General features: G+C 43.9%; 2 protein-coding genes across 2 annotated transcripts in view; one reads left to right on the top strand and one right to left on the bottom strand.

Moving 5' to 3' along the window:
• Positions 1 to 18,086, bottom strand: part of LOC311111129 (carbonic anhydrase 7-like) — a gene marked incomplete at its 5' end in the record, with an annotated part of 47,869 nt that extends 29,783 nt beyond the window's left edge. The window contains 6 exons of the mRNA XM_084153817.1: positions 736 to 891; positions 1,057 to 1,119; positions 1,995 to 2,090; positions 2,329 to 2,447; positions 17,199 to 17,396; positions 18,050 to 18,086. Coding sequence (XP_084009943.1) covers positions 736 to 891; positions 1,057 to 1,119; positions 1,995 to 2,090; positions 2,329 to 2,447; positions 17,199 to 17,396; positions 18,050 to 18,086 — 669 coding nt within the window. The remainder of the gene's footprint in view (positions 1 to 735; positions 892 to 1,056; positions 1,120 to 1,994; positions 2,091 to 2,328; positions 2,448 to 17,198; positions 17,397 to 18,049) is intronic.
• Positions 18,087 to 18,859: 773 nt separating this feature from the next.
• Positions 18,860 to 25,165, top strand: LOC311111164 (NEDD8-activating enzyme E1 regulatory subunit). The gene is made up of 20 exons (XM_084153852.1): positions 18,860 to 18,966; positions 19,362 to 19,465; positions 19,582 to 19,642; positions 19,781 to 19,811; positions 19,913 to 19,984; positions 20,620 to 20,699; positions 20,854 to 20,963; positions 21,097 to 21,206; positions 21,330 to 21,392; positions 21,491 to 21,554; positions 21,701 to 21,792; positions 21,930 to 21,989; positions 22,105 to 22,238; positions 22,579 to 22,654; positions 22,879 to 22,918; positions 23,148 to 23,234; positions 23,349 to 23,441; positions 23,581 to 23,695; positions 23,928 to 23,977; positions 24,110 to 25,165. The coding sequence occupies exons 1-20, from the start codon at positions 18,926 to 18,928 to the stop codon at positions 24,217 to 24,219; spliced, it is 1,593 nt and encodes a 530-aa protein (XP_084009978.1). The 5' UTR covers positions 18,860 to 18,925; the 3' UTR covers positions 24,220 to 25,165.
• The last annotated feature ends 1,088 nt before the right edge of the window (positions 25,166 to 26,253 follow it).

The following is a 26,253-nucleotide window of genomic DNA, read 5'->3' as shown; positions in this document are numbered from 1 at the left end:
CCTGGCATCCTCCAATCAAAGCCCAGCCGCAGTAACATCAAAGACGGCTCAAGGACAAACCCAGCTCACTCACTGATGGTCATAAAGCCTTCATATTGATAAGCAACTATATTGATGTTTCAAATCATTAACCATTCACAATGAAAAGAGGAGAGAACTGAATTGGTCTATTGTAAAACAGATAGGCTGCATTTACGCAGGCAGCCCAATTCTGATATTTTTTTCACTAATAGGTCTTTTGAGGTATCAGATCTTTTCACATCAGATCTTTTTCAGAGCTGATCTGAAAATATCTGATGTGATTGGTCAAAAGACCAATTAGTGGAAAGAAAGATCACAATTGGGCTGCCTGTGTAAACGCAGCCATAGTGTTGCAAGTGAGCCATCACAAAGTGAACCTTGACATAGTTTTACTTATCAATTTCAGTGGTTCAGAAGAATACCTTCAGACACTCCCACACTTCAACATGAATCAGTATAAAAATCTCTGTGCCTTTTTCTTTCTTGAACTTTTCTCTGGTGTTGATGGAGGAAGGGCAGAGGAAGGGCAGAACACCCACCACCAGGGCAGAGGCCTGTCATTCAAATGGTTTATCATTTACATCACGACAAAAGCAGTGGTTCCCTGTGGTTTCCCGAAGCAGAGACCCCACATTTCCATAGGCAGAGATATCTCCATATTGGTTAGGCCCAGGTGATACTGATTCACCCCTACCAGATGGTGAGGGCTCCCACCTGTTTCTCTGAGACTATGATTGGCTCCTTCAGAACGATCCAAGTGACACTCTCGTGAAGAGGTGGCGTGGTCAGTGAACCCGGGTAGGTCCAGAAGTGTAGGCTGTTAGGTAGGAGGCACTTGGGATTGAAACCTTTGAAATCTGCAACGCTTCCCTGGGTGCAAATAGAACAAAGAATAGCATGAGAAATATTGATTATGCTACACTAAAGATGAGTCTTTTATCAAAGTATCAACATTATAAAACATTTTAAATGCCCTGTTGAATCATTCAAGTCACTCATCAGGTGAATCATTCTTTTACATAATGTGGGACTTACCTTAAACTTCACCATGTATAAAGCATCTGTTATCTTGTTTAACCCTCTGTGTTCATCTCCGATCTGTAAACAAAACACGTTCCCTTTTTATCGCAACATTCATACATTAGCCCAACCAGATTGTCATATCTGAGAAAATAGTATGCTTTCCATTAACATTCTAAATATATACAGTAGATTATACGGACATTGCCACAATGATATATTGAAATGTTTTTTTTTTTACCATCATGTACTGTATGCATACTCAGTGTACAAAACATTAGGAACACCTTCCTAATATTGAGTTGAACCCCTTTTTGCCTCCTGGTACCCACTACCATATCCCGTTCAAAGGCACTTAAATATTTTGTCTTGCCCTTTCACACTCAATCGCACACATACTGTCTACTCATGTCTCAAGGCTTAAAAATCTTTCTTTAACCTGTCTCCTCCCCTTCATCTACACTGATTGAAGTGGATTTAACAAGTGACATCAATAAGGGATCATAGCTTTCACCTGGATTCACCTGGTCAGTCTGTCATGGAAAGAGCAGGTGTTCCTAATGCTTTGTACAGTCAGTGTATACATCAATGTGTTATCAATAAGATATATTTCATAAACACATAAATGATATACTTTATATTATATAAATACATTGTATATAAAAGCATGTGCCACATATTTTCCACATGGTACTGGTATGATTGAACCATTTTCAACACAAATAAGTGTGAAATGTTTTTGTCATCTCTGTTCAGACATAATATCATAACATGTTTTTACATTGTTCCTTCAGTGATTGCTGGTCTTCAGTCTAATGCCTGTTAAACAGCCCTGGTGAAGCAGAAAGAGATTAAATTCCAAAGCAATTTACATGGATGACAGATGAACAGCTGCTGGCTGGTGCAGGGGGGGAAGGTGGGAAGCGGGGGTACCCCGGGAGAGATCATCTCACCTCTAAAAAGATGCCAAGGACAGCCAGGCCATCGGGGGCTGCCGCTGCCTCCCCAAATGTCTTGTACTTGTCTGCGTTCCAGTGCACCAGATGAAGCTGCAGGAGGAAACAGGGAGGAGGGGCAGCAGGGTTAGGGACAAGCTTGAGCCAAGCACCCACATTCAGGGAAACACAGCCTCTTTGTCTCGGGTACTAAACAAACCAGTTACCCAGTATAGAGGTCAACCGAACCAGAGAAGGGAAAACTACTTCTTGGCTAATATAGATGCAGATGTATATCGGGGAAGATGGGGTTACCTAGGCTCCCTCTGTGTGATTAGGGGGAAACGCTCACCTCTGAAGCGTAGGTCTTCCCTTCGACGGTGTGCTCGGAGCCGTGGCTGCCCTTCCCGCCCCAGTGGAAGTGGAACTGTTTCAGCCGGTAGGCATTGTCAAGGGGGCCTGCCCTGATTACTGTCAGGGCAGAAGAGGAGCGACATCAGTCAGCCACTGCCATGCCTCTATGCTCCTATACCTGGCATGGTACCACTGCAGGCCACAACACACCAGACAGGCAGACAGGCAGGCAGACAGGCAGGCAAGAACCACCACCACCACCCCACACACCAGGCCTGGAAGAGCGACTCAACCTGGCAACACCTGCCACTGCTCATTAAATCACTCTCTCTAAGCTGATACAGACAGATGACACCGACAGACACATAAGGCGCCTTGCCCCACAACCACACTGTTTACTACTCTCCCTAATAACTGTCTACCTACAGTACTAGAGAGCATTTGGCTAAACAGGTACTGTATTACAACAACTGCATGTCTTCGTGAATACCTTACCACTCTCCCGAGTGGCGCAGTGGTCTAAGGCACTGCATTGCAGTGCTAGCTGTGCCACTAGATCCTGGTTCGAATCCAGGCTCTGTCGTAGCCGGCCGTGACCGGGAGACCCATAGGGCGGCGCACAATTGGCCCAGTGTCGTCCAGGGTAGGGGAGGGAATGGCCGGCAGGGATGTAGCTCAGTTGGTAGAGCATGGCGTTTGCAACGCCAGGGTTGTGGGTTCGATTCCCACGGGGGGCCAGTATGCAAAATAAAAAATTATAATGTATGCACTCACTAACTGTAAGTCGCTCTGGATAAGAGCGTCTGCTAAATGACTAAAATGTATAAGACAAATTAGTTTATTTTGACCGTGCGTCCTGATTTGCTGAGGATTTGTCCTGTCACTAACTGTAATCTAATAGGGGTGGTGCTGAAGATAAGGTCCCCAGGATAGACAGTGTCTGGGCTGGGCTCTGCTAGTGACAGTTTAGGATAATTTTTGCTTTACTGAAGAGTTCCAGGGAGGCCAGGGCAGTAAGTTAAAAAAATTATTTGTGATTGCAGATGAAGAGAATGCCAGAGAGCGGTGTCACAAGCGAGGTTTCCTTCCATCTAATTGGCGACAGATTTTTATGTTAATATTCTAAAATCATTTTCCCACCAGAGATGAGTTTCCATCAAACAGACTTATTGTGTGCGTGATGACATATTGCACATAAAAATAGCTTTTGCGGCTAAATTCCCCTGTACCAAATAAAAAATACAAGTTAAATGGGTTTCCATCGCATTTTCAACTCTACTGATGGTTTTGTCACAAAAACTGTTGCATTATATAGCTAAATGTGCCCACTCTGGTCTTGGCACGTGTGCTCTAGCCAACAGCTGGCAGATACAGTGCTGGTAGTCTACCTACATGAGATTATGGATAAGAGCGAGATTATTTTTATTTGTCAAAGGGCAGCCAAGCATCGATCATCACGTCACCAGAATAAGACCCTCGATATTTATTGGAAAGGAGCATCAAGCTTAGTGTTGCAAAGGCAAGGTATATTACCAGTAAACTACCAGAATTGGTGAATCTTGCAAGGATTTTATGTAATCTATCACAAGACAACTACTGGCCCTTTTGGGTACTTCAGATGTTGTTAGGTGTCTAATTATCTTTGGCCCTCTGTGTGGCCTTATCACAGGTAAAATATATGAAATAATTAAATAAGATTTTCAAATAAAACAATGACAGCTGTAAAACATTATCCTAAATATAAACCATCAGCTTAGTGAATACCATTGGTGTTAAAATGTGAGGGTTTCAGCATGAAATATCCTTTATATTTGTTTTTACACATTTATTTTGCTATGTCAGTGTGCATTTGTTGTCAATGTATTTGTTGTCAAACTGGTGGCAGTTGTAAAAAAAAAAAGTCAATCGTTGGAAGAAATGCAGAGGTCATTAAAAATGATAACATTGTTGATTAGATGCTTTTTTCATTAATTAGGCTATTTTCTCTTTAACCATATGGTCTATCTACTAGCAATTAATGGACAATATGGAGACCGATATATTTTTTAAATACACACATATATATATACACACACACACACACAGTGGGGAGAACAAGTATTTGATACACTGCCGATTCAGCAGGTTTTCCTACTTACAAAGCATGTAGAGGTCTGTAATTTTTATCATAGGTACACTTCAACTGTGAGAGACGGAATCTAAAACAAAAATCCAGAAAATCACATTGTATGATTTTTAAGTAATTAATTTTGCATTTTATTGCATGACATAAGTATTTGATACATCAGAAAAGCAGAACTTAATATTTGGTACAGAAACCTTTGTTTGCAATTACAGAGATCATACATTTCCTATAGGTCTTGACCAGGTTTGCACACACTGCAGCAGGGATTTTGGCCCACTCCTCCATACAGACCTTCTCCAGATCCTTCAGGTTTCGGGGCTGTCGCTGGGCAATACGGACTTTCAGCTCCCTCCAAAGATTTTCTATTGGGTTCAGGTCTGGAGACTGGCTAGGCCACTCCAGGACCTTGAGATGCTTCTTACGGAGCCACTCCTTAGTTGCCCTGGCTGTGTGTTTCGGGTCGTTGTCTTGCTGGAAGACCCAGCCACGACCCATCTTCAATGCTCTTACTGAGGGAAGGAGGTTGTTGGCCAAGATCTCGCGATACATGGCCCCATCCATCCTCCCCTCAATACGGTGCAGTCGTCCGGTCCCCTTTGCATAAAAGCATCCCCAAAGAATGATGTTTCCACCTCCATGCTTCATGGTTGGGATGGTGTTCTTGGCGTTGTACTCATCCTTCTTCTTCCTCCAAACACGGCGAGTGGAGTTTAGACCAAAAAGCTTTATTTTTGTCTCATCAGACCACACGACCTTCTCCCATTCCTCCTCTGGATCATCCAGATGGTCATTGACAAACTTCAGACGGGCCTGGACATGCGCTGGCTTGAGCAGGGGGACCTTGCATGCGCTGCAGGATTTTAATCCATGACGGCGTAGTGTGTTTCTAATGGTTTTCTTTGAGACTGTGGTCCCAGCTCTCTTCAGGTCATTGACCAGGTCCTGCCGTGTAGTTCTGGGCTGATCCCTCACCTTCCTCATGATCATTGATTCCCCACGAGGTGAGATCTTGCATGGAGCCCCAGACCGAGGGTGATTGACCATCATCTTGAACTTCTTCCATTTTCTAATAATTGCGCCAACAGTTGTTGCCTTCTCACCAAGCTGCTTGCCTATTGTCCTGTAGCCCATCCCAGCCTTGTGCAAGTCTACAATTTTATCCCTGATGTCCTTACACAGCTCTCTGGTCTTGGCCATTGTTTGATTGAGTGTGTGGACAGGTGTCTTTTATACAGGTAAACGAGTTCAAACAGGTGCAGTTAATACATGTAATGAGTGGAGAACAGGAGGGCTTCTTAAAGAAAAACTAACAGGTCTGTGAGAGCCGGAATTCTTACTGGTTGGTAGGTGATCAAATACTTATGTCATGCAATAAAATGCAAATTAATTACTTAAAAATCATACAATGTGATTTTCTGGATTTTTGTTTTAGATTCCGTCTCTCACAGTTGAAGTGTCCCTACAGTGGGGAAAAAAAGTATTTAGTCAGCCACCAATTGTGCAAGTTCTCCCACTTAAAAAGATGAGAGAGGCCTGTAATTTTCATCATAGGTACACGTCAACTATGACAGACAAAATGAGAAAACGAAATCCAGAAAATCACATTGTAGGATTTTTTATGAATTTATTTGCAAATTATGGTGGAAAATAAGTATTTGGTCACCTACAAACAAGCAAGATTTCTGGCTCTCACAGACCTGTAACTTCTTCTTTAAGAGGCTCCTCTGTCCTCCACTCGTTACCTGTATTAATGGCACCTGTTTGAACTTGTTATCAGTATAAAAGACACCTGTCCACAACCTTAAACAGTCACACTCCAAACTCCACTATGGCCAAGACCAAAGAGCTGTCAAAGGACACCAGAAACAAAATTGTAGACCTGCACCAGGCTGGGAAGACTGAATCTGCAATAGGTAAGCAGCTTGGTTTGAAGAAATCAACTGTGGGAGCAATTATTAGGAAATGGAAGACATACAAGACCACTGATAATCTCCCTCGATCTGGGGCTCCACGCAAGATCTCACCCCGTGGGGTCAAAATGATCACAAGAACGGTGAGCAAAAATCCCAGAACCACACGGGGGGATCTAGTGAATGACCTGCAGAGAGCTGGGACCAAAGTAACAAAGCCTACCATCAGTAACACACTACGCCGCCAGGGACTCAAATCCTGCAGTGCCAGGCGTGTCCCCCTGCTTAAGCCAGTACATGTCCAGGCCCGTCTGAAGTTTGCTAGAGTGCATTTGGATGATCCAGAAGAGGATTGGGAGAATGTCATATGGTCAGATGAAACCAAAATATAACTTTTTGGTAAAAACTCAACTCATTGTGTTTGGAGGACAAAGAATGCTGAGTTGCATCCAAAGAACACCATACATACTGTGAAGCATGGGGGTGGAAACATCATGCTTTGGGGCTGTTTTTCTGCAAAGGGACTCATTTTGTCTGTCATAGTTGACGTGTACCTATGATGAAAATTACAGGCCTCTCTCATCTTTTTAAGTGGGAGAACTTGCACAATTGGTGGCTGACTAAATACTTTTTTTCCCCACTGTATGATAAAAATTACAGACCTCTACATGCTTTGTAAGTAGGAAAACCTGCAAAATCGGCAGTGTATCAAATACTTGTTCTCCCCACTGTGTGTACATACATACATACATACATATACATATACACACTGCTCAAAAAAATAAAGGGAACACTAAAATAACACATCCTAGATCTGAATGAATGAAATAATCTTATTAAATACTTTTTTCTTTACATAGTTGAATGTGCTGACAACAAAATCACACAAAAATTATCAATGGAAATCAAATGTATCAACCCATGGAGGTCTGGATTTGGAGTCACCCTCAACATTAAAGTGGAAAACCACAGGCTCATCCAACTTTGATGTAATGTCCTTAAAACAAGTCAAAATGAGGCTCAGTAGTGTGTGTGGCCTCCACATGCCTGTATGACCTCCCTACAACGCCTGGGCAGTCTGTGGTGCAACGTGGCGTTGGTGGATGGAGCAAGACATGATGTCCCAGATGTGCTCAATTGGATTCAGGTCTGGGGAACGGGCGGTCCAGAGCATCAATGCCTTCCTCTTGAAGGAACTGTTGACACACTCCAGCCACATGAGGTCTAGCATTGTCTTGCATTAGGAGGAACCCAGGGCCAACCGCACCAGCATATGGTCTCACAAGGGGTCTGAGGATCTCATCTCGGTACCTAATGGCAGTCAGGCTACCTCTGCCGAGCACATGGAGGGCTGTGCGGCCCCCCAAAGAAATGCCACCCCACACCATGACTGACCCACCGCCAAACCGGTCATGCTGGAGGATGTTGCAGGCAGCAGAACGTTCTCCACGGCGTCTCCAGACTCTGTCACGTCTGTCACATGTGCTCAGTGTGAACCTGCTTTCATCTGTGAAGAGCACAGGGCGCCAGTGGCGAATTTGCCAATCTTGGTGTTCTCTGGCAAATGCCAAACGTCCTGCACGGTGTTGGGCTGTAAGCACAACCCCCACCTGTGGACGTCGGGCCCTAATACCACCCTCATGGAGTCTGTTTCTGACCGTTTGAGCAGACACATGCACATTTGTGGCCTGCTGGAGGTCATTTTGCAGGGCTCTGGCAGTGCTCCTCCTGCTCCTCCTTGCACAAAGGCGGAGGTAGCAGTCCTGCTGCTGGGTTGTTGCCCTCCTACGGCCTCCTCCACGTCTCCTGATGTAATGGCCTGTCTCCTGGTAGCACCTCCATGCTCTGGACACTACGCTGACAGACACAGCAAACCTTCTTGCCACAGCTCGCATTGATGTGCCATCCTGGATGAGCTGCACTACCTGAGCCACTTTTGTGGGTTGTAGACTCCGTCTCATGCTACCACTAGAGTGAAAGCACCGCCAGCATTCAAAAGTGACCAAAACATCAGCCAGGAAGCATAGGAACTGAGAAGTGGTCTGTGGTCACCACCTGCAAACCAATCAATCAATCAATCAATTTTATTTTATATAGCCCTTCTTACATCAGCTAATATCTCGAAGTGCTGTACAGAAACCCAGCCTAAAACCCCAAACAGCTAGTAATGCAGGTGTAGAAGCACGGTGGCTAGGAAAAACTCCCTAGAAAGGCGAAAACCTAGGAAGAAACCTAGAGAGGAACCAGGCTATGAGGGGTGGCCAGTCCTCTTCTGGCTGTGCCGGGTGGAGATTATAACAGAACCATGCCAAGATGTTCAAAAATGTTCATAAGTGACAAGCATGGTCAAATAATAATCAGGAATAAATCTCAGTTGGCTTTTCATAGCCGATCATTAAGAGTTGAAAACAGCAGGTCTGGGACAGGTAGGGGTTCCATAACCGCAGGCAGAACAGTTGAAACTGGAATAGCAGCAAGGCCAGGCGGACTGGGGACAGCAAGGAGTCACCACGGCCGGTAGTCCCGACGTATGGTCCTAGGGCTCAGGTCTCTCAGTTGGCTTTTCATAGCCGATCATTAAAGAGTTGAAAACAGCAGGTCTGGGACAGGTAGGGGTTTCGTAGCCGCAGGCAGAACAGTTGAAACTGGAATAGCAGCAGGGCCAGGCGGACTGGGGACAGCAAGGTGTCATCATGCCCGGTAGTCCTGACGTATGGTCCTAGGGCTCAGGTTCTCAGAGAGAAAGAGAGAACGAGAGAATTAGAGAGAGCATACTTAAATTCACACAGGACACTGGATAAGACAGGAGAAGTACTCCAGGTATAACCAACTAACCCCAGCCCCCCGACACATAAACTACTGCAGCATAAATACTGGAGGCTGAGACAGGAGCGGTCCGGAGACACTGTGGCCCCATCCGAAGAAACCCCCGGACAGGGCCAAACAGGAAGGATATAACCCCACCCACTCCGCCAAAGCACAGCCCCCGCACCACTAGAGGGATATCCCCAACCACCAACTTACAATCCTGAGACAAGGCCGAGTATAGCCCACAGAGGTCTCCACCACAGCACAAACCAAGGGGGGGGCGCCAACCCAGACAGGAAGATCACGTCAGTAACTCAACCCACTCAAGTGACGCACCCCTCCCAGGGACGGCATGAAAGAGCACCAGCAAGCCAGTGACTCAGCCCCTGCAACAGGGTTAGAGGCAGAGAACCCCAGTGGAGAGGGGAACCGGCCCGGCAGAGACAGCAAGGGCTGTTCGTTGCTCCAGCCTTTCCGTTCACCTTCACACTCCTGGGCCAGACTACACTCAATCATATGACCTACTGAAGAGATAAGTCTTCAGTAAAGACTTAAAGGTTGAGACCGAGTCTGCGTCTCTCACATGGATAGGCAGACTGTTCCATAAAAATGGAGATCTATAGGAGAAAGCCCTGCCTCCCGCTGTTTGCTTAGAAATTCTAGGGACAATTAGGAGGCCTGCGTCTTGTGACCGTAGCGTACGTATTGGTATGTACGGCAGGACCAACTCGGAAAGATAGGTAGGAGCAAGCCCATGTAACGCTTTATAGGTTAACAGTAAAACCTTGAAATCAGCCCTTGCCTTAACAGGAAGCCAGTGTAGGGAAGCTAGCACTGGAGTAATATGATCAAATTTCTTGGTTCTAGTCAGGATTCTAGCAGCCGTATTTAGCACTAACTGAAGTTTATTTAGTGCTTTATCCGGGTAGCCGGAAAATAGAGCATTGCAGTAGTCTAACCTAGAAGTAACAAATGCATGGATTAATTTTTCTGCATCATTTTTGGACCCAGTCCTTTATTGGGGGTGTCTTGCTAATTGCCTATAATTTCCACCTGTTGTCTATTCCATTTGCACAACAGCATGTGAAATGTATTGTCAATCAGTGTTGCTTCCTAAGTGGACAGTTTGATTTCACAGAAGTGTGATTGACTTGGAGTTACATTGTGTTGTTTAAGTGTTTCCTTTATTTTTTTGAGCAGTATATATATATATATATATATATATATATATATATATATATATATATATATATATATATATATATATATATATATATATACACACATTTTTTAAAAACGTATTCAAGTAAAAATTACAATAGATTGGCATATACAGTGCATTCGGAAAGTATTCAGACCCCTTGACTTTTTCCACATTTTGTCATGTGCCTTTTATTGAGGAGTGGCTTCCGCCTGGCCACTCTACCATAAAGGCCTGATTGGTGGAGTGCTGCAGAGATGGTTGTCCTTCTGGAAGGTTCTCACATCTCCACAGAGGAACTCTGGAGCTCTGTCAAAGTGACCATCTCCCTGACCAAGGTCCTTCTCCCCTGATTGTCAAAAAGTCAAGGGGTCTGAATACTTTCCGAATGCACTGTATTTTCTGTTATTTACCAACATTTCTGAAGATTCCGGTAACTTTGGTAAACTACCAGTAGCTTTGCAACCCTAATCAAGCTCATCACTGTGCACTTTCACCACCCTGTGATGTTCATCATTACTTACTTCATCAGTAGCCTAATAAACTGCATGCTTTCCTGAGTCGTAGTGGGAGTACCACACAACATATCATCGCGTGACTCCAAGTTTGCTTCGATTTGATGGTTATTATATCAATGTTTGCGCAAAGGCGTTTCCACCGCCAATTGTCTGTTGACATTTATAAAATTGTACCTGCATTTCTGTTTCCATCAGACCGGTTGTGACTTTTTTCATGCGTCAAATAATTCATCCGCATGAAATGGTTGGGTGGATAAGATAATGTGGCACCTGGGTAATGTGTGCTTTAGAGCATGTTCATACATTTCCTGAGTTAATGATACACTAGGCATGTACACACATGTACAAAAGGTACACTCACACACACACATACACGAGAGAGGACACAACCACAAAAAGGAAACAGGACAAATGGGCATGCCTAGGTGTGAAACTTCCAAACAGTCCCTGATGGTGAAAGGATAGGGAATCCTATCCATCAAAAGACCATGTCATGCAGAATGGAACTTCTTTGTTTGGTTTCTGTGAATTTGTTTTCATAGTGATCTGCACCTTAGCCAAACAGCCACACTTTAAGACTGAAAACAAAATCAGTTGTGGCTTGTATTTTCCTTTTGAGGAGGGCCTTTTTCAAATCAAATGAATTTGTCACATGCTTCGTAAACAACTGGTGTAGACTAACAGTGAAATGCTTGCTTATGGGCCCTTCCCAACAATTCAGAGAAAAATATAGAAATATAATAACAAGGGAAAAATCCACAATGAGTAACGATAACTTGGCTATATACACAGGGTACCATTACTGAGTCCACGATAACTTGGCTATATACACAGGGTACCAGTACTGAGTCCATGATAACTTGGCTATATATACACAGGGTACCAGTCCTGAGTCCATGTGCAGGGGTATGAGGTGCAGGGGTATGAGGCCTTTTTTTTTGTAGGCTTTCAGTTTGACCACTTTTCAAGATACAAGCCTCAACTTATTTGGTTGTCATTCTCTTCAGACCCTTGGTTCCAATGACCTTTTGATGCCACAGAAGCAAAGCAGCTCTCCCCATTTTTCATTTGTCTAGGACTTTGTTTACTTGGACTGTCAGTTTAAAGACAGATATGACACAACCCTGAAGATTACCTGATGTGGTCAGATGTCTGCTCTGGCAGACAGACACTCCTACAGTTAAATACTGGCTTCACTATATCCACCAAAACACATCTCACTGAATCATACAGTCCAGTAGGAGTGGCCTTAATGATATACAAATTTAGGTGGTCTATCCATCAACCACGTTTTGATGGTGGTTGTGATTGAGTGCGCAAATCCAAAACATATTTTGAATGGATAATATTGAACAGTTGAGGTTTCCTGGCAATAAAAGTAAATGCTGTATAATTTAGGGCATTAGGCTTCCACAACCTACTACACTGCTCAGAATGGACGAAGGTGGAGAATCTGGTGTCAGTGAACTTTGAAGCATAAACACAACAACACTGACTAAGACCATGCAAAGTGTAAGCTAACCTTTGTAATAAAGAATTGATCTGCATACGTAGGTAGAATTGCATCCACTATATAAAAGTGTCACATGTGCATGCAAGGGTGGTGGTTATAGCATGATAGTACTACTACACAGTACCCATAACATAATGGTGTCCCCTTACCAATACAGTGGTTGTGTTGGTTAATGTCAAAGTGATGAGTGATAGAGGTGCCCAGAAACAACCCCCCACCCGCCACAGTGATATACAGTGCATTCAGAAAGTATTCAGACCCCTTAACTTTTTCCACATTGTTACGTTACAGCCTTATTCTAAAATTGACTAAATTATTTTTTTCCCCTCTCATCAATCTACACACAATATCCAATAATGACAAAGCAAAAACAGGTTTTTAGAAATGTTTGCAAATGTACTAAAAATAAAAAATATCACATTTGCTTAAGTATTCAGACCCTTTACTCAGTACTTTGTTGAAGCACCTTTGGCAGCGATTACAGCCTCGATTCTTCTTGGGTAGGATGCTACAAGCTTGGCACACCTGTATTTGGGGAGTTCTCCCATTCAAATCAAATCAAATTGTATTGGTCACATGCGCCGAATACAACAGGTGCAGACATTACAGTGAAATGCTTACTTACAGCCCTTCACCAACAGTGCATTTATTTTTAACAAAAAAAGTACAAATAAAACAACAACAAAAAAAGTGTTGAGAAAAAAAGAGCAGAAGTAAAATAAAATAACAGTAGGGAGGCTATATATACAGGGGGGTACCGGTGCAGAGTCAATGTGCGGGGGCACCGGCTAGCTGAGGTAGTTGAAGTAATATGTACATGTGGGTAGAGTTAAAGTGACTATGCATAAATAATTAACAGAGTAGCAGCAGCGTAAAAAGGATGGGGTGGGGGGGCAGTGCAAATAGTCTGGGTAGCCATGATTAGCTGTTCAAGAGTCTTATGGCTTGGGGGTAGAAGCTGTTGAGAAGTCTTTTGGACCTAGACTTGGCACTCCGGTACCGCTTGCCGTGCGGTAGCAGAGAGAACAGTCTATGACTAGGGTGGCTGGAGTCTTTGACAATTTTGAGGGCCTTCCTCTGACACCGCCTGGTATAGAGGTCCTGGATGGCAGGAAGCTTGGCCCCAGTGATGTACTGGGCCGTACGCACTACCCTCTGTAGTGCCTTGCGGTCGGAGGCCAAGCAGTTGCCATACCAGGCGGTGATGCAACCAGTCAGGATGCTCTCGATGGTGCAGCTGTAGAATTTTTTGAGGATCTGAGGACCCATGCCAAATCTTTTCAGTCTCCTGAGGGGGAATAGGCTTTGTCGTGCCCTCTTCACGACTGTCTTGGTGTGTTTGGACCATGATAGTTCGTTGGTGATGTGGACACCAAGGAACTTGAAGCTCTCAACCTGTTCCACTACAGCCCCGTCGATGAGAATGGTGGCGTGCTCAGTCCTCTTTTCTTTGCTGTAGTCCACAATCATCTCCTTTGTCTTGGTCACGTTGAGGGAGAGGTTGTTGTCCTGGCACCACACGGCCAGGTCTCTGACCTCCTCCCTATAGGCTGTCTCATCGTTGTCGGTGATCAGGCCTACCACTGTTGTGTCGTCTGCAAACTTAATGATATTGTTGGAGTCGTGCCTGGCCATGCAGTCATGGGTGAACAGAGAGTACAGGAGGGGACTGAGCACGCACCCCTGAGGTGCCCCCGTGTTGAGGATCAATGTGGCAGATGTGTTGTTACCTACCCTTACCACCTGGGGGCGGCCCGTCAGGAAGTCCAGGATCCAGTTGCAGAGGGAGGTGTTTAGTCCCAGGATCCTTAGCTTAGTGATTCCTCTCTGCAGATCCTCTCAAGCTCTGTCAGGTTCGATGGGGAGCGTTGCTGCACAGCTATATCCAGGTCTCTCCAGAGGGGTTTGATCGGGTTCAAGTCCGGGCTCTGGCTAGGCCACTCAAGGACATTCAGAGACTTGTCCCGAAGCCACTCCTTCGTTGTTTTGGCTGTGTACTTAGGGTCGTTGTTGTGTTGGAAGTTGAACCTTCACCCCAGTCTGAGGTCCTGAGCGCTCTGGAGCAGGTTTTTATCAATGATCTCTCTGTACTTTGCTCTGTTCATCTTTCCCTTGATCCTGACTAGTCTCCCAGTCCCTGCTGCTGAAATACATCCGCACAGGATGATGCTGCCACCACCATGTTTCACCGTAGGGATGGTGCCAGGTTTCCTCCAGACTTGACACTTGACATTCAGGCCAAAAAGTTAAATCTTCAGAGTCTTCAGGTGCCTTTTGGCAAACACCAAGCAGGCTGTCATGTGCCTTTTACTGAGGAGTGGCTTCCATCTGGCCACTCTACCATAAAGGCCTGATTGGTGGAGTTCTGCAGAGATGGTTGTCCTTCTGGAAGGTTCTCCCATCTCCACAGAGGAACTCTAGAGCTCTGTCAGAGTGACCATCGGGTTCTTGGTCACCTCCCTGACCAAATCAAATCAAATTGTATTTGCCACATGCGCCGAATACAACAGGTGTAGACCTTACAGTGAAATGCATACTTACAAGCCCTTAACCAACAATGCAGTTAAGAAAAAAATAAGTGTTAAGTAAAAAATAGCAAATAATTAAAGAGCAGCAGTAAAATAAAATAACAGTAGGGAGGCTATATACAGGGGGTACCGGTACAGAGTCAAGGTGCGGGGGCACCGGTTAGTCGAGGTAATTAAGGTAATATGTACATGTGGGTAGAGTTAAAGTGACTATGCATAAATAATAAACAGAGTAGCAGAAGCGTAAAAGAGGGGGTTGGGGTGGAGGGGCAATTCAAATAGTCCGGGTAGCCATGATTAGCTGTTCAGGAGTCTTATGGCTTGGGGGTAGAAGCTGTTAAGAAGCCTTTTGGACCTAGACTTGGCGCTCCGGTACCGCTTGCCGTGCGGTAGCAGAGAGAACAGTCTAGGACTTGGGTGGCTGGAGTCTTTGACAATTTGTAGGGCCTTCCTCTGACACTGCCTGGTATAGAGGTCCTGGATGGCAGGAAGCTTGGCCCCAGTGATGTACTGGACCGCACACACTACCCTCTGTAGCGCCTTGCTGTCGGAGGCCGAATAGTTGCCATACCTGGCAGCGATGCAACCAGTCAGGATGCTCTCGATGGTGCAGCTGTATAACTTTTTAAGGATCTGAGGACCCATGCCAAATCTTTTCTGTCTCCTGAGGGGGAATAGGCTTTGTCATGCCCTCTTCACAACTGTCTTGGTGTGTTTGGACCATGATAGTTTGTTGGTGATGTGGACACAAAGGAACTTGAAGCTCTCAACCTGTTCCACTACAGCCCCGTCGATGAGAATGGGGGCGTGCTCAGTCCTCTTATTTTTCCCTGTAGTCCACGATCATCTCCTTTGTCTTGATCACGTTGAGGGAGAGGTTGTTATCCTGGCACCACACGGCCAGGTCTCTGACCTCCTCCCTATAGGCTGTCTCATCGTTGTCGGTGATCAGGCTTACCACTGTTGTGTCGTCGGCAAGCTTAATGATGATGTTGAAGTCGTGTTTGGCCATGCAGTCATGGGTGAACAGGGAGTACAGGAGGGGACTGAGCACGCACCCCTGAGGGGCCCCCGTGTTGAGAATCAGCGTGGCAGATATGTTGCTACCTACCCTTACCACCTGGGGGCGGCCCGTCAGGAAGTCCAGGACCCAGTTGCAGAGGAAGGTGTTTAGTCCCAGGGTCCTTAGCTTAGTGATGAGCTTTGAGGGCACTATGGTGTTGAACGCTGAGCTGTAGTCAATGAATAGTATTCTCACGTAAGTGTTCCTCTTGTCCAGGTGGGAAAGGGCAGTGTGGAGTGCAATAGAGATTGCATCATCTGTGGATCTGTTGGGGCGGTATGCAAATTGGAGTGGGTATAGGGTTTCTGGGATAATGGTGTTGATGTGAGCCATGACCAGCCTTTTAAAGCACTTCATGGCTTCAGACGTGAGTGCTACGGGTCGGTAGTCATTTAGGCCCTTCTCCCCCGATTGCTCAGTTTGGCCGGGAAGCCAGCTCTAGAAAGAGTCTTGGTTGTTCCAAAGTTATTCCATTTAAGAATGATGGAGGCCACTGTGTTCTTGGGGACCTTCAATGCTGCAGAAATGTGTTGGTACCTTTCCCCAGATCTGTGCCTCGACACAATCCTGTCTCGGTGCTCTAAGAACCATTCTTTCGACCTCATGGTTTGGTTTTTGCTCTGACATGCCCTGTCAACTGTGGGTCCTTATATAGACACGTGTGTACCTTTCCAAATCATGTCCAGTCAATTGAATTTACCACAGGTGGACTCCAATCAAGTTGTAGAAACATCAAGGATGATCAATGTAAACAGGATGCACCTGAGCTCAATTTAGAGCCTCATAGGAAAAGGTCTGAATACTTACGGAATTTAAGGTATTTCTGTTTTGTATTTTTTATAAATGTGCAACATTTTCTAAAAACCTGTTTTCGCTTTGTCATTATGGGGTATTGTGTGTAGATTGCTGAGGATCTTTTATATTTTTAATACATTTTAGAATAAGGCTGTAACGTAACAAAATGTGAAAAATGTCGAGGGGTCTGAATACTTTCCGAAGGCACTGTACATCAGTGATAAATACCTCCTGGGCTGGCTGACTTTCACACTCAGTCAAAGTTGAAGGGTCGATGATCGAATCTGAAACAACACTGCATCTCAATATTGCTTGTATTTCTGTTTGCATTTCCTCTGTGAGAGAGGGTTTCCACTCAGAGATGATTATATGGTCTATATAGATCTCTTCCCCTTTGTTGCTGTTACCTGTTTTGTCATCGGTGTCATCAAACTCCACGGTCACAGAGTGGCCGTTGTTGCAGATGTTGATGGAGTTGCAGTGGTCGTAGGAGACGAATATGGGAGGAAGGGTGGCATCGTATACAGTCTCCTCAGGAACTATGTCTATGGGAGACTGGCGATTGCCCTGGGCGATTGGGTAGTCTTTGTGCCATGCATCTGGACCTTAGAAACAAAGATAGTCAGAGCTGGACATGACAGAATGTAAAGAAAGGAGATCAGATCCATTCATTCACCATTTTACAAAAACTTAGAAGAAAACTCAGAAGAAAAACATGACATTCTCAATTTCACACCAGGACATAACGTTCTAGGTTGCTGCATCAATCAACACACTGATCATGGGTCTCTGTCCCTTTACAATTCTGATAGACTCTCCTAGAACTCAGACTTGCTATAACCTGCTAGTTGAATTGAGGCTAAATAAGGTGACATGCAGGATAAGGATAATTGGGCTAATCTCGTATTAACATTTACTGTATCTCTCAAAGTTAGCACTACTGTCTGAGAATATCCCTGCGATATCTCCACCCAGAAGGTAGCAAACAATATGTATTTTTATTTATTTTTTTAGAAGCCAATCAGTCACCTGTCGCTTCTTAATAATAAGGTCCTAGGCGACATTGTTCAAAACATGGATGTGATTATAGCCTATTGCCAATAAAAAAGTATTTAATCAAATATTCATTCAGTCTTGCAGAGACAAATGCAGTCACTCGCAGCGCACGAGCGTCCCCAAACAAGGTCAGCGCTGAGATGCCGTGTGTTCTACAGTAGCCTACATAGTGATGCTCTCTCAGGTTGGTAGGTTTACTTACCGTCCTCCTCTCCGTATCCCCAGTGATGTCCTGTCATTGCGAGGATTCCGCTTAGATTCACCTTATCGATATGCTGACTGACTCTTGACTCACAGCCCAGACCGCACGAAACTATGGGATAAATGGAATGCCGAAAATCAAGTGCTGGCGTGTGAGCTGTGTTGATGAAGTTTGGGAGTGGAGGTTGGGAAGGATGATCAGGTGGCGACGAATGGCAATCGTAATGGTCCTTCCTTGCCACGCCCCCTTTTCAATTACCCTGCTTGATTTCTGTTACTGTACTTCAAAACATCTAAAGAAAGACCCCCTCATTTATGATAATTAGACCTAGTAAACCAGTCTATTAAGATACACTTTCCTCTGGACTAATGAAGTAACATGTCTCACAACATGTTTCTAATGATAATGCATGGCACATATTTCAATAGGTATAGTGTTGTTTTACATTTCCAGCTTAAACCCATACCTAATATTTATGATTATATAACCAAGATAGCATTTAAAAGAACACATCACATCTTATTATAATATGTAATTCAAAATGTATTAACAAAGTCGGGGTATAATTGTTTTCCCCAAACCAACCAAAAAACGATGGCATGTGATGCACCGTGCAGCACCCATATTATAAAACTGTAGTAAATCAAATTCCTTGATTAGTCTGAATGGGTGGTGGCAACTGTGGCAGAATTAATGAATTACATTTCGCGCAGTTTGAATCGATTGAATGTTCTCTACTTCTCCCTCTGGTGGTCAACTGTAGTTAAAACGAAAGTGCAGCTTTGAATTTACAACTGCGTTCAGCCACTTGTCTCTCTATCGAATCAGCGAAGGGAGCTATCAAATTAACCGGTGGGATTCTTCTCCAAGCGGATCATGGCAGCTACAAAAGAGCAGAAATACGATAGACAATTGAGGTAGGTAGCGGTGGAAGTTCTGTGCAAATTATACAATTATTTGTTAAACCTATCGTTGCATGAGTTAGATATATATCCACTGACAGACTGCAGCTAGCTAAGGTAGCTATGCTAGCAAGCCCAGTAAGGTTAACTCTTTATGCTTGATAGTCTATTCTCTTGGGCTAACGTTAACTATGACAGCCAGCTAGCATGCTGTAAAATTATATCTAGCTACTGTAGCTAGTCTTCACTGACATACTAGTTCACTGACTGAATCGCAAAAAGGGTTCCTTGTTCTCATCTATTTACCATACCAGATGAGATGTGATAATAGCTAAATAACAAGGCATTGGAGATGACAAGGAGATTGGCAACATGCCGTTGTTGTTATGATGGCCTGTACTCCATTTCAGATTGTGGGGAGACCATGGCCAAGAACAACTTGAAAATGCACACGTATGCCTGATCAACTCCACAGCATCTGGGACTGAAATACTCAAGAACCTTGTGCTTCCAGGTAAATATTTCAATATTTGATAATAGAAAAGACCCGATGACCAGGAGTGAAAAACACTGCTCAAAGGGAATGCATGAGTAGGCTACCCTACCTAAGCGAGTTGCTCTCTTCCTCAGGCATTGGAGCATTCACTATTGTCGATGGACACAAAGTCTCCGGGGAAGACGTCGGAAATAAGTAAGAACGTGAAAGGCCTTTAAAAAAAAAAGGCCTATTGTTTGTATTATCCCCTCATTGAAGCGCTTTTGATCTTAAAATGTTTTATACAATATACTGTCTTTACCTTCAATGAACTTCCTTTTCTTTTCTACTCAGCTTTTTTCTTAGCAACAACAGCATAGGAAGGGTGAGCGATTATAACCTAATGATGTTCTACTTTATCAATATCTAAGCTCTACCTGCATGCAGTATGTCATAGCAAGTCATCTCGGATGGTGTGTTTTCCAGAATCGAGCCCAGGCTGCCACAGAGCTGCTACAGGAGCTGAACACTGATGTATCTGGCAACTTTGTGGAGGAGGTTTGTGTGTTCAACTATGAGCAGCTCTCCCTGTCACAGTTCTCCCTGTCACAGCTTTCCCTGCACAGATTTTGTCATATTGTCAGAGATAAAAGAGCCTCAGGGTCTAGTGGCGCAGTGGTCTAAGGCACTGCATCGCAGTACTAGCTGTGCCACTAGAGATCCTGGTTCGTATCCAGGCTCTGTCGTAGCTGGCCGCGACCGGGAGACCCATGGGGCGGCGCACAATTAGCCCAGCGTCGTCCATGGTAGGGGAGGGCAGGGATGTAGCTCAGTTGGTAGAGCATGGCGTTTGCAACGCCAGGGTTGTGGGTTCGATTCTCACTGGGGCCAGTATGAAAAAAATAAAAATAATGTATGCACTCACTAACTGTAAGTCGCTCTGGATAAGAGCGTCTGCTAAATGACTTAAATGTAAATGTAAATGTAGCGGTAGATCTTGTTCATTCCGATCAAGGTATAGATTTACTATAACGCTGCACCAGTTGAGTAGCCATTGATGGGTCTCACTGCCCACAAAGTGCAATTCCTATCTGAGTGTATTGATTGCTGAGTGTTCTAAAACAAGCAGAGCACTTATAGTAGATCAAAGTATTATTTGTCAAACTCTTATTGTGATTTATTTTCCATTATAGAGCCCAGACAAGCTCTTGGACAACGACCCTGAGTTCTTCCACAGATTTACCCTGGTGATTGGTGTCCAGCTGCCAGAAAGGTGTGATTTCTTTCTCTTATTCTTATACATTTATCTATAGACGTACATTTCAATGTAAATGTTTTTATTTGATATTTATGATAATCTTACAAAGTAACATCAAATATAAAAACGTTCTCTTGTCGTGTAAATGATTTTGGTTTTATTTTCACAGCACGTGTTTGAGACTGGGGTCAGTGTTGTGGGATGCAAACGTACCTTTCCTGGTGTGTAGAACGTATGGCCTCGTCGGTTACATGAGGCTAGTAGTGAAGGAGCACACAGGTATAGTAAACCTTGTGAGTCATGCGTTTATTGCTGTGTCTGTAGTAATGGTGACAAGCACTCAAGGTCAGTGCTCTCTTGCAGTTAATCGAAAACACTCAAACAAGTTGATTGCGATCCCTCCCTCTTCTAGTGATTGAGTCTCATCCAGACAATGCCTTGGAGGACCTGAGGCTTGACCAACCTTTTGCAGAGCTCAAGAACCACATCCAGTCCTACGACTTGGAGGGAATGGGGAAGAAGGTGTGTTTGGGCTGTTGACTCTGTTTGTTGGCCTGTTTTTTTTTTTTTAGGCCATTGTTGTATTTTAGATGCAATTTGGTCCTCACTGGTTCATGTATTTTCTTATGCTCTTGCATTCTGCAGGATCACAGTCATACACCATGGATCATCATCGTTGCCAATTACCTAGAAAAGTGGTTCAGTGAGGTAATTCTTCTGTGACTAACAATCAAAGGCACATTCTACAGCACCCTATGATGTACAAGAGAGCTGACGATGATTACATTTTCATATTTTCTTTCTAGCACAATTTTCAGTTACCGAAGAACTACAAAGAGAAGGAGGCCTTCAAACAGCTTATTCGGCAAGGTATTTCACTTGACATAGATTTTTTTTTTAAACGTAATTTGTATTTTTACATTTTCACCAAATTTTAAATGTCTACAGACACTATCTTATCCAGATTATGCCTGACTGTAAATGGTTTGTGTTCTCATGATACTTGGTTTCCTCAGGAATCCTGAAGAATGAGAAGGGAACTCCTGAGGATGAGGAGAACTTTGAGGAGGCCATCAAGAATGTCAACACAGCCCTCAACCCCACCAAGGTGGCACTTCTCATACCTCACCCCTAACCCCCCTCACTCCTTTCAGCTGTATTATGTTAATCCATGCTGCTGGTTGTATGAGATCACTGGAGGTTGGTACTTTGTCAACTCTGCTAACTCCACTCTCACCACTGTAGATTTCGAGTGGCGTTGATGACATCTTCAATGGAGAGCAATGCAATGACATTACATCACAGGTGAGTCTAAATATGACATGTCTACTCAGGCCATGATTGAAGCATCCTGTGACTGATTTATTTGTAAGTTTAATACATGACTGATTGTTGTTCTGTCTTTCTCTGTTATACACAGACTCCAGCCTTCTGGGTGATGACGCGAGCAGTGAGGGAGTTTGTGCAAAACGAAGGTGGCGGAAACCTTCCTGTGCGTGGCTCCATTCCAGACATGATTGCGGACTCAGAGAAATTCATCAACCTCCAGAACGTGTAGGGAGTGATTATATTATTCATTTATATGGCAAGCAGCCAGCCACAGATTTAATTAAAAAGTAATTGAGTTGCTTTATGAGTTAATAGCGAGCACAGCTCAGTGCTTGTGAGACGGGGCATATCAAGGAGAGGCCAATCATTGCATAATAAACCATAAACCAATGTCTATAGTTAAATGGTAGAATAGCAGAATTGCCAAACCATATGATGCTGAGATTTCGACTGTTGTGTACGATTGCTTGTGCCTTAACCTTATTTCCCAAACACAAGGTATGCTTTGTGCTGGCATGATCATCATAGTCCTGGCCTGGGCATTAATGCAGGCATATGTTTTCAGTTATAGAGAGAAGGCAATGCAAGATGCATCCGTCGTGTCTAAGCATGTAGAGTCTCTCCTGCAGTCTGTTGGAAAGGTATGTGGACCTTATTCTGCAGTCTCAGGGATAGTCAATCTCATGCGATGTCAAAAACACATAGTAAATCTCCAGCAGTTGTACTCGACTGTTTTGAATATAGAAAGTGCTCCATAAGTATCAACATTTTAGTTGATAAGTATCAACATTGTAAAATAAGGTTGAATTTCTGATTTATTATCTAGCGAAATGGGTTGATTTCTTTGTCTTTTTCCTTGCCAAAGCCTTCAGAGAGCATATCTGAGCAGGACATCAAACTATTCTGTGAGTATTCTGACAAGCACACACACAGCCATATATAACGTGAACAGGACATGTAATATGACAGAAATGTAAATGGAATACTCTAACTCATTTAACAGTAACTCAAAGCGTCATGTCGGTCAGGTGTTGTTTGTGATACAGTAGTGTGGCTGAACTTTGAACCCATGATGAAAGGGAACACTGTCCAGTAGGTTGAGCCTGGCCTTGTGCTGTGTGTTTCGGTCTGCAGGTAAGAACGCTGCCTTCCTGAGGGTGGTGCGCTGCAGGTCTCTGGCTGAAGAATACAGCGTGGAGGCGGTCAATAAAGATGAGATCAGTAAGTCCAACACCGTACCGACTCCCACCTTGATTTGGCTTATTGTTTCTCTTTTGAGTCCCTTTGATAACGTGTGTTGGTAGTGTATACTAAGATACTGCTCTCTCTCCTCAGCCTCCTGCATGGACAGTGCAGATGGGGAGATGGTGCTGTACCTTATGTTGCGCTCTGTGGACCGTTTTTATCAGCAGCACTCCCGCTACCCAGGTACGGCTAGGCTGGCGTAGCTCTGCCCCCAACACAACTGTCTGTCACCACCACCTAGCACACAGCAGAACTAAACTGTGTTCCGCCATTTTAAACTGCCCATCTCCAGATATGTGATATGTTTTTCCTCTTTTTGAAGGCGTCTACAATTACCAAGTAGAAGAAGACATTAGCAAGTTGAAGCTGTGTGTGAACAGCCTTCTGCAGGAGTACAGCCTCAACGTCAATGTGAAAGATGACTACATTCACGAGTTGTACGTTTTGTGCATAGTGTCAAGTCAACTGTTCTGTGCAGAGACAATGGCCATTTTAACAATTCATATCAGACATACAGCCCACTCCGAAACCTCACTACAGTTTTTATGTTTATAATTGTAATTTAGCCACTATATTTCCATTAACTGTAAAATGGGTATAAGAGGTTATCATCAAGAAGAGAAACATGATTTAATAATCTACATGTTATTTCACTTTGCTCTTCAACAGCTGTCGCTATGGTGCTGCTGAGCCACACACAGTGGCATCCTTTTTGGGAGGTGAGTTCTACAGGACTTGGAGCCGATTATGGTCTAGGATCCTCATATTATTTTGTTATGGGATAAACATTTGTTTTCTTGGAGTTTGTGCAAATGTTCCATCTTCCATATGCTTTCAATGTGTTTCCTTAGGATCTGCTGCACAAGAGGCCATCAAAATCATCACTCGTCAGTTTGTTCCCTTCAACAACACGTTCATCTACAATGCCATGTCCCAGACAACTGCCACGTTTCAGCTGTAGAAGAAGCTATTTTCCTCCTTAATGACATGCACTTAACCCCTCTGTAAAATATATGAATGGAAAGTTGCAGTGTAGTAGCAGTGATAACTGAAAGTTTGTGTAGATGGAACACTTTGTTCATACTGTATGTTTCCACTTATTATTTTGTTGTGGCTGAATGAAGTTAAAGGAAGTTCTGAAGGACTGTTTCCGATTACTTTTCAATGTTTGTGTCCTGACTGGTTTACTCTAATGGGTTTGCTCTCACATTGTTGCGCTTATTAGGACATTTTAATATCTTACCTGCCAAATTCAAACCATTCAAGAAATGTCCCAGGGTTTGAATTATTTCCTCTAAAGATATCCTGCACTAAACAGACAATGAAGTTTGAGGTAAATGCATGTGGTGTACCTGTACATTAGATCCCCAAGGAACTCTGATTGTGCTCCAACATCTAGTGCCCTGATGGGAAACAGTCTGGATATGCTACTTTACATGGCCAGCAGTAGGGGGCGCATGGTCCTCCTGTCCAAATCAAAATGAGCTGACTATCATGTGAGCTTCATGATAAACAAGCAAAATTGCCACCCTAATTTGACCATGATCGGGCACAATTCCCAAGACATTGGCCCTCATATGGCCCGATGGTGATATAAGATGTGAAAGAAAATCGGTACCTTTTCCTGTTGACTGGTAGAATAACCCCAACATGACACAAGTGTCTCTATAAGTAAGAACAAATCCTCTAGGAGCTGTGTAATATATTGTTGGTTTGGTTCCTTCCCCAGTTCAGATTATAGAGCATTGGTGGAGTGGTGTTTGTCACTAAATGCAATGTGTGTTCTGTGGTGAGCAGGCACTCCGCTAACTCCACACTTGGAACAGAAATTCACCATAAAGATTTCTTGGAGTATGGACATTTTTTCCCCTAATGAATAAAAATGCTCTGTATTTTGTTACAGCACATAAATGCCTGCGTAGTTCATTATTTATATGAAAAAGGGAGAAGTTTGTGTAATCCCATTCCGATTACATTCAGTAGAGGGTTCTCTTTCCCATGTTTGCGGGAAGAACATGTTAAGTGTTGGCACACTCAGAGGATCATTGTGTTGAGTGAATAATTCCTGAATGCTGACTATATAGCACACACTGTACCAGACATCATTAGCTATAAGATGTTAATGAGAAGCCTGCCTAAACCAATTATGTTGATTAGTCACTATGTTATTGTTCAATGTCCCAGTCTCTGGAAACATTGCTGCTGCTCAGTAACATTGAGAACAATTATGCCCACTTCATTACCTACATATGATCTGATTTGTGTTGCAGCCAGCCAGGGCCCTATAACGAGAGAGTTTGTATACTGAAGGCCACTGTTACATAATTGTGGGCTACTTTTGAATATGCGTTGGTTGGTTGCTTGCCTAGAGAGGGCACTGACATGTTTTTCATTTGTTGTGTTTTGCCTGCAGGATTTAGCTGAGTGGAAATTTGCCCTTGGCAGATTTTTTCCCTGTAAGACCCCCGCCTCCTTCCTGAGGAGGACGGTGCAGATCACGGTGTTCGAGCGGCCTGCCAAAATCTACTTAGGGCATTTCCCAAACAGAAAATTTCATCTTCTGTCTAAGATTATTGTGTTTGGAATGCCAGTTTTATTTAACCAGCCCTGAATCTAATCTACACGCACAGTTGTGATTGGACTGCATGGGCTCTAGGCAGGAAGCAGCTCTCTCAGCTAACCGAGCAAGAGAGCAAATGGTTACTTTCTGACCTTCACCGCTCCATCTGTGGATGGGACAGACTGTTCGTAAGACGGCTTGGCTCCAACTCTAACTCCAGAGACAATTTTGTCTCTTCTAATCCTGACATTTTAGGATATTTATTTCAATGTTGCGATTTTATCACATCTCTTGATCTGAGTTGCTAATCGCCTGTCCTTTAAGGCCATGTGTCTCAAGTACAAACCTGATTTTATCTCAGCCGGTTTCATGGCACTTGCCAATCTTCCTCGGGCTACACAGCCAGGCTTTATAACCTGCATAGCCTCTGATGTA

The sequence above is a fragment of the Coregonus lavaretus genome, assembly GCF_964263955.1.
Source record: "Coregonus lavaretus genome assembly, chromosome: 37".
Taxonomy (NCBI): Eukaryota; Metazoa; Chordata; class Actinopteri; order Salmoniformes; family Salmonidae; genus Coregonus; species Coregonus lavaretus.
The sequence above is the reverse complement of the archived record's forward strand: the minus strand, read 5'-3'. Positions and strand labels throughout refer to the sequence as shown.

What these genes read in the sequence shown, in the direction of transcription:
- LOC311111164 (XM_084153852.1), top strand. Translation starts at nt 18,926, where the DNA reads ATGGCAGCTACAAAAGAGCAGAAATACGATAGACAATTGAG. An exon ending in TGGAGGGAATGGGGAAGAAG is followed by an intron (nt 21,207 to 21,329) that starts GTGTGTTTGGGC and finishes TGCATTCTGCAG; the next exon opens with GATCACAGTCATACACCATG. An exon ending in GCAGCACTCCCGCTACCCAG is followed by an intron (nt 23,442 to 23,580) that starts GTACGGCTAGGC and finishes CTCTTTTTGAAG; the next exon opens with GCGTCTACAATTACCAAGTA.